Here is an 8,258-nt window from a genome sequence, read left to right on the forward strand (position 1 = left end):
CAGTTGGTCCATGACTGCTTATTGGACATTCACAGCTGTCCTGCATCTGCAGAAGGTTCCCCTATCCGCCACCCAGGGATGGGAGTCACACGTCCCTTCACAAGGCAGAAGCTGCTTATTGTTCTGTGTTCAAATCTATTTCACCATTGATACTTTCACCCCGTGACCTGTCAGAATGCTGTGCTGAGCAAAATGGGAGCTGCTTGCTTTAAAGAGATCATCTGTTTGCTCTTGAAACAATTAGAGAGGGCAGACATGTTCCTGAAATAGTTACAGAACACAAAACAGTTACGATTGAAACAAGTTCCAGATGGGGTTTGAGAGGGGTTTGGATTTGGTAATAACAAATTCAAATGGATTCCATGTCTTAAAATTCCTCTGGTATCTAATGAACAGGAAACATGAATTACAAGTAATAATTTACTACAAACAAAAGAGATGAACTCTGAGACAGGCCCATTTATCTTTGTTCAAGTGCTTCCTTGAGGTTTGCATGTTTACCTCATGACGAGAGCTAGTGGTTTTCTTCCTCAGTCTTTGTGTTTTCAAACTCTTAGGCCTGGTCTACACTAGGAGGTTATGTCGAATTTAGCAGCGTTAAATCGAATTAACCCTGCACCCGTCCATACAACGAAGCTATTTAGTTCGACATAGAGGTCTCTTAAATTCGATTTCTGTACTCCTCCCCAACGAGGGGAGTAGCGCTAAATTCGACATGGCCATGTCGAATTAGGGTAGGTGTGGATGGAAATCGATGCTAATAGTTCCGGGAGCTATCCCACAGTGCACCACTCTGTTGACGCTCTGGACAGCAGTCCGAGCTCGGATGCTCTGACCAGCCACACAGGAAAAGCCCCGGGGAAATTTGAATTCCTTTTCCTGTCTGGGCAGTTTGAATCTCATTTCCTGTTTGGACATCGTGGCGAGCTCAGCAGCACTGGCAACAATGCAGAGTTCTCCAGCAGAGGTGACCATGCAATCTCAGAATAGAAAGAGGGCCCCAGCATGGACCGATCGGGAAGTCTTGGATCTGATCGCTGTGTGGGGCGATGAGTCCGTGCTTTCGGAGCTGCGATCGAAAAGACGGAATGCAAAAATCTACGAGAAGATCTCAAAAGCCATGACAGAGAGAGGATACAGCCGGGATGCAACGCAGTGCCACGTGAAAATCAAGGAGCTGAGACAAGCGTACCAGAAGACCAAAGAGTCAAACGGACGCTCCGGATCCCAGCCCCAGACATGCCGTTTCTACGAGGCACTGCATTCCATTCTAGGTGCGGCCGCCACCACTACCCCACCACTGACCGTGGACTCTGAGGATGGGATATTGTCGACGGCCGCTTCCTCGGAGATGTTAGCGGACGGGGAAGATGAGGAAGGTGAGAAGGAGGACGAGGCAGTCGACAGCGCTTACAACGCTGATTTCCCAGACAGCCAGGATCTCTTCATCACCCTCACAGAGATCCCCTACCAACCGTCCCCAGGCGTTAACCCGGACCCTGAATCAGGGGAAGGATCAGTCGGTAAGTGTTTTAAACATGTAAACATTTATTTTGAACAGAACAGGAATATTATCAATGGGTTTTTCATGATTTGTTTGCCCTAGGCGCTCTACTTTGTAGTCCTTGCCAGTGCAGCTACTGGAAAAGAGGGTCTATATGTACGGGGATAGAGCTGAAATCCTCATGGGACATCTCCACAAAGCTCTCCTGGAGGTAATTGGAAAGCCTTTGCATGAGGTTCCTGGGGAGAGCGGCCTTATTGTGTCCTCCGTAGTAGGAAACTTTTTTCCTCGCCAGGGTATCATCAAGTACTCTGGGATCATTGCCTTGCAGAGCATGGCGGCATACGGCCCTGGTTTTTGCTGGCTTTCACGCAGCATGCGTTCTTTCTCGGTCTCAGAAATTCTCAGCAGAGTGATGTCACTCATGGTGACCTGCTTAGAATTAGGGGAATGTTACTATTGGGACTGCTTGCCTGTTCCTTTACAGAACTCTCACCGGCGGTTTACAGCCACGCAGTGGAGACGGGAGAGGGGCAGCATACAGGGATCTTTCCCAGGGACAGCCGCGAGGGGGTGGGAAAGGGGCAGAGTTCATGCTTGCCAGATTGCCGGCAGCAGGAACTGGCCAACGATAGGAGCATTGCTTTGAACGTGAAAGGAGGGCACAGCTATAATTTAAGTTTTAAGCAGCCAAAAGTCTACGGCTTACCATGTCAGCTACCATGTCAGCCTGCTACCCGAATTCCGCTGTCCTGCCCCGGTTGTCTGATCTCCACTGCAAGACCCCAGGCACTGAATACGAAGGCCGAAAATTCGACCTTGTCCTGAGTGTGCATGTGATAGGTGCTGTGCATGGTCTTGTTCACAGAGAAAGACTATGTTCACTGTTCACAAAAAATTATCTTTGTGAGGAATTCACTCCTTTTCCCATCCCACAGCTGTGAATGTCTCCCGACCTACCCTGGCATCCCCCTCGCAGAGGCTGGCGCAGATTAGGCGGAGAAAGAAAAGGACACGGGACGACATGTTCTCAGAACTTATGGGCTGCTCCCGAGCCGAGTCGGCACAGCAGACACAGTGGAGAGAGAACATGTCGCAATACCAGCGAGCACACAGCGAACGGGAGGAGAGGTGGCGGCAGGAAGACCAGCAGGCAACTCAAACGCTGCTTGGACTAATGAGGGAGCAAACGGAGACGCTCCGGCGCCTTGTGGATGTTCTGCAGGACCGGAGGCAGGAGGACAGAGCCCCGCTGCAGTCTATCTCTAATCGCCATTCCCCGCCACAAAGTCCCATACCCCCCTCACCCAAAGTCCCAAGAAGGAGGGGCGGCAGGTGCCGTGAAAACTGTCACTCCACCCCTGCAGACTACTCAAGTAACAGAAGGCTCTCATTCCCAAAGATTTGATAAGTCCTTTCCTTCCCGCTTCACTCAAGCCCCCGTCCCAGTTTCATCCCTTAAGTGTGTAGTTGTTAATAAAAGATACGTTTCTGTTAATTACTGTATCCATCACGTTCTTTTAGGGGATACTATGTTTGAAGGGGGAGAAGGGGGTTGGTAATTGGAGAGGACAGTCACCTTTACCAGGGTACAGACACGGGGGCAGGTTCAGCAGACGGTCACACACACATTGCAGTCACTAGGCACCCTGGTCAGTCTGGGAGGTGGTTTTCATGTTCTGTGGGGGGGGGGGGCATGTGACTTTGTGGTGGGGGAGGGCGGATAGAGATCTTATGCAGCGGTCCTTGTCCTGGATCACAGAGCCACGCAGCAGGGGATCTGTAACCGTCCTCCCCCACCACAAAGTCACATAGCCCCCACACACAGAGTCCCGAAAAGGAGGGGTGGCAGGCTCCGTTGAAACAACCAGTCCACCACTGGGGACCTCTCTAGGAGCAGGAGCCTGTCATTCCTCGAGTTTAGAAGCGTTCTTTCCATCAGTACGCCCGCTACCCACCACAGTCTGCGTCCCACTTTCAACACTTCACCATGAAATGCGTAATAAAGAAAACGGTGTTCATTAACAAAGTTCCATGTCTTATTTTTAAACATGTGTTGGAAGTGGGGGGATGGGGTGAACGGGGTATGTAGCTGGAGAGGATAGTCAACAGTAAGTGGGTAAAGAAACGGGGGCAGGTTCAGCTTCTCTTTAAACAAACTTAAGTCACAGGTTACCCTGCTCACTGAGGAACCTAGCTTTCAAAGCCTCCCGGATGCACAGCGCGTCCCGCTGGGCTCTTCTAATTGCACGGCTGTCTGGCTGGGTGTAATCAGCAGCCAGGCTATTCGCCTCAACCTCCCACCCCGTCATAAAGATCTCCCCCTTGCTCTCAAACAGATTGTGGAGCACACAGCAAGCTGCAATAACAATGGGGATATTGGTTTCGCTGAGATCAGAGCGAGTCAGTAAGCTTCTCCATCTCCCCTTGAGACGGCCAAAAGCACACTCCACCACCATTCTGCACTTGCTCAGCCGGTAGTTGAAGAGTTCTTTTTCACTGTCCAGGGCACCTGTATAGGGCTTCATGAGCCAGGGCATTAGTGGGTAGGCTGGGTCCCCGAGGATCACTATAGGCATCTCCACATCCCCAACAGTTATTTTCTGGTCCGGGAAGTAAATACCTTCCTGCAGCCGTCTAAACAGACCAGAGTTCCTGAAACCACGAGCGTCATGAACCTTGCCCGGCCATCCTACGTTGATGTTGGTAAAACGTCCCCTATGGTCCACCAGTGCTTGCAGCACCATTGAAAAGTAGCCCTTTCGGTTAATGTACTGGCTGGCCTGGTGGTCCGGTCCCAGGATAGGGATGTGAGTTCCATCTATAGCCCCACCGCAGTTTGGGAATCCCATTGCGGCGAAGCCATCTATGATGACCTGCACGTTTCCAAGGGTCACTACCTTTGACAGCAGTAGCTCAACGATTGCGTTGGCTACTTGCATCACAGCAACCCCCACGGTAGATTTCCCGACACCAAAGTGATTCGCGACTGACCGGTAGCTGTCTGGTGTTGCAAGCTTCCAGAGGGCTATGGCCACTCGCTTCTGGACAGTCAGGGCTGCTCGCATCTGGGTGTCCTTGCGCTTCAGGGCAGAGGACAGCAACTCACAAAGTTCCAGGAAAGTTCCCTTCCGCATGCGAAAGTTTCGCAGCCACTGTGATTCATCCCAGACCTGCAGCACTATGCGGTCCCACCAGTCCGTGCTTGTTTCCCGGGCCCAGAATCGCCATTTCACAGCATCAGCATGATCCATTGTGACCATGATGTTCACTGCGCGGGGTCCCGTGCTTTGCGAGAGGTCTGTGCCACTCTCAGACTTCATGTCCTCACCGCGCTGCCGTAGCCTCCTCTCCCGATTTCTCAGCATCTGCCTCTGGAAAAGGTGGATGATAAGCTGCGAGGTGTTGACAATGGCCATAACTGCAGCTCCATGCTCGCAGTGCTGTGGCGTCCGCGCTGTCACTCACCAGAAAAGTGCGCGAACTGATTGCCCGCCGGCGCTTTCAGGGAGGGAGGGCGGGAGTGACGGTTGGATGACGACAGTTACACAAAACCACCCTCAACACATTTTTTTTCCCCAGCAGGCATTGGGGGCTCGACCCAGAATTCTAATGGGCAGCGGGGACTGCGGGAACTGTGGGATAGATGCTCACAGTGCACTGCTTCCAATGTCGACGCTTGCCCCGTTGGTGTGGACTCACAAAGTCGAATTACGGTCCTTAGTGTGGATACACACGTTCCACTTTGTAATATCGATTCCACATATTCGATTTAAGTACAATCGAAATACTCTCATAGTGTAGACATACCCTTAGCTATTTTGGGTCCAACACAAAAGGAAAGAGGAAGATGCTGAGCTCCTCCTGAAGGGGCTGGCTTACCTGTGACCTTGGAGAGATACACAGAAGTTCCTCGAAAGCAAACAACAGAGAGAAAACATGAGAAACGATTGCAAGAGGTCAAGGACTAGAGGCAGGTTAAACTGGAGAGAGGAGCTTGATATTCCCGCTCCCCCAAAGCTGCTGCACATTCAGGAAATATTTCATTTAGAAATGCAGGACCAAATTTATCCCAGGTGTAACTTTAGTGGACTTGCACTAGGGATTATTTGGGCTCTTAGGCTACAGGGACGTTTTCCTCTGGCTTGATGTACTGACTGCAAAGCTTTTGAGTGCAGCTGATAATAGCTGTTAGGATTGCAACGTGGTTTTGTAATACTGTACCACTGACAAGGCTGCCTGTCTCCTGTGCAGTTTTGTTTGTTTCATGCACAAATGTGTCAAGGGAAGGTTATAGATGGAAATGTTTTGCCATTAGCATGTCCATCAGCTCCAAGAGACCTACTAAACGTGCATCTTTCAAGGGCCATTTAATAACAGCTTTGATCTGGATCTAGCAGTCAGGCTGGTTTTATAGAAATTTGGATCATAACCTCAGTGGACAGCAGCTCCCAGAGGTCCTGGAACTGGATACTACGCAGTAAGATAGTGTCAGCAGTTGTACAAACCTCCCCTCAAAGGGGCGAGGGACTCAGTGAATGGCAGAGGAACTACTGTAAGTTATTGCTGAGGGGAGCAACATTAGCTCTATGCCTGGAGCCCGCCCTCATGGCCAGGGGCTGATAGGACAATGCCACAGAGAGATGGAGTCAGTCAAGAAGCCCTGGAACAATGTTACTGTTCGTGCGAGCCCCTGACATACAGTATTTTCTATTTTAATTTTTGAATAAACATGGTTTCTTTCCTCTGTAGTTTTAACTTTATAAAAAATAGCCAGAATTGAGCCATACACAAATGAGTGTAACTCTGTTGTGCAATTGTATTAATGTGCAAGAGAGGAAAAATATAATTCCTGAATCCCATAAAATGTTGACATGATGGTAAAAAGATTAAAACTGTCTCTGGCTATACTACCCTGAATGCACCCAGCCTTGTTTGAACTCAGCAGCGAAGCCAGGTCAGGCAGGGTTGGTGTTTGGATAGGAAACTGCCTAAGATTTCTACATCCTCTAGCATCTTTTGCTTCTTCCAACACTAGGTGGCAATCGTCTCACTGCATTTACTTATTCCCTCCCCGCGCTTCCCTTAAAACAAAAAGCAAGAAAGAGCTTAAAAAAGAGAGTGGACAAGCAGCACTTATCCCCTTTAGTCTGCATATAAGGGAAAAATAGGAAAAACAATGAGATTGTGAAAGTTAAACCTGCTTAACAGACATTCCTTCCCCATAAGGACCGAGCCTTTTATATTGGGCACCGAATATTTATTTGTTTATTTATTTTTAGACTTTTCCTCTCTACAGTTACCAAGACTCAGTGCCTTTAACTCTGACACTGAGATCGTTCATTCTAGCAGACCGTGTCCGACGGAGTTAAGGCAGGGCGCTGGGAGTCGGGCCTCCTGCATTCCACTTGCAGCTCTGCCACTCTCTAGGTAGGGGACTGTTGTAAGGGGGGTCCCCGTCCTCGCTGTGAGCTGGAATTGCCTGGGTCAGACAGAGTGGGGCGAGCTAAGGAGAGAGCAGGGCCCGAGCTGAGCTGGGGAGCAGAACTGGGCCAGATCCAGAGGGGCCAGAGAGCTGGAGGCAGAGCAGCAGCGGCAGGCGTGCTGGAGCTGGGCTGAGGCAATCCAGAGCCGGGTGCAGTGAGCAGCGGGGGAGAGCGAGGGGGACCCTGGGCAGTGGGTCCAGCACAGGGAGACGCCCCCAGCCAAGACGCCTTGCAGGCCAGGCTTGGAGGGGGATTGTAACCCCAACAGGGTGGGGGTGACACTGGGAAGAAGGGTCCTGCCACCTAGAGCCTGAGGGCATGTGGCCACCGCCAGAGCACGTGTCTGACCCGCAGCATCCCTGCAGCACAGCCGGGGCTGAGAAGGAGCCTGGGACTTGTGAGGAACAGACTGAACTTCCCTGACATTTCAGAGACGCTGGTTGTGATGTCCCCGTGCGACAGAGCGGGCTGATTTTTTCCTTATTCTTTTTAACTGATTACTGTTTAATAAATTGTATTTGCTTTGAACTGTAGGGAATAATCAGTGGGTCAGGGAAGCATCCAGTGCAGAGAGAGCACCCCGGAGTGGGGACATCCTAGCCCCTGGCCTAAGTGACCACGACAAGGTTGGGGGTTGAGCCCCCCAGGACTCCTGGGCCCAGCCTTGTTGGGGTTACGAGGACACTGCCAGACAGGAGAGTGGAAGGGGAGCCCTCGAGGTTAGACAGCGTCTGGGTAAAGGAAGTGGGAGCGAGGACTCAGATCCTTTCGTTAGCCCATTTCGCTGGGGTCATGTATAAGCCAGGAAAGTTCCCCACAATATCGGGACCTTCCCCCGCTTACATCTAGGGTGAGGTTTGGCAGGACACTTGCCTTCTCCATGCCTTATGTTCATTTAATAGATAGGAAACTAATAGTTATGTGCCCGATGGAAGAGACCTAATTCATCGACCTGTCTGTCTGCTGTCTAGGGCATGTATCTAAGCACCATGCACAATGTCCCTCCAAACTCCCACTAAGATTGTTGTGTCAACAAAACAACATTTATGAACACAGGTTAAATTCAGGGTCCAAGTTCATCCTTCCCCCACTCCATCCCTGGGATTCACTCAATTCACAGTCCAACTCCAGAGTTCATCCATCAGGTATCCCCACCTCAGAGCTGTCAGGCACAGCCTGCTTCCTCTGCACCAGGGCCGGCTCCAGGGTTTTGGCTGCCCCAAGCAGCCAAACAAACAAACAAACAAAAAAGCCGCGATCGCGATCGG

At 50.8% G+C, this 8,258-nt stretch overlaps 1 protein-coding gene across 1 annotated transcript; it reads left to right on the forward strand.

The window, feature by feature from the left end:
* Nucleotides 1-827: 827 nt before the first annotated feature.
* LOC135975756 (uncharacterized) lies at nt 828-3,002 on the forward strand. Its single transcript, XM_065567967.1, has 2 exons — nt 828-1,523; nt 2,443-3,002. Exons 1-2 carry the CDS (start codon nt 947-949, stop codon nt 2,910-2,912), a joined length of 1,047 nt encoding a protein of 348 aa, XP_065424039.1. The 5' UTR covers nt 828-946; the 3' UTR covers nt 2,913-3,002.
* Nucleotides 3,003-8,258: the final 5,256 nt, after the last annotated feature.

Source organism: Chrysemys picta, chromosome 15 (assembly GCF_011386835.1).
Source record: "Chrysemys picta bellii isolate R12L10 chromosome 15, ASM1138683v2, whole genome shotgun sequence".
Classification (NCBI taxonomy): domain Eukaryota; kingdom Metazoa; phylum Chordata; order Testudines; family Emydidae; genus Chrysemys; species Chrysemys picta.

Excerpts from the sequence above, each read along its gene's own strand:
- LOC135975756 (XM_065567967.1), top strand. The coding sequence starts at position 947 with ATGCAGAGTTCTCCAGCAGAGGTGACCATGCAATCTCAGAATAGAAAG. Across the intron at positions 1,524-2,442 it reads ATCAGGGGAAGGATCAGTCG|CTGTGAATGTCTCCCGACCT; the intron begins GTAAGTGTTTTA and ends CCCATCCCACAG.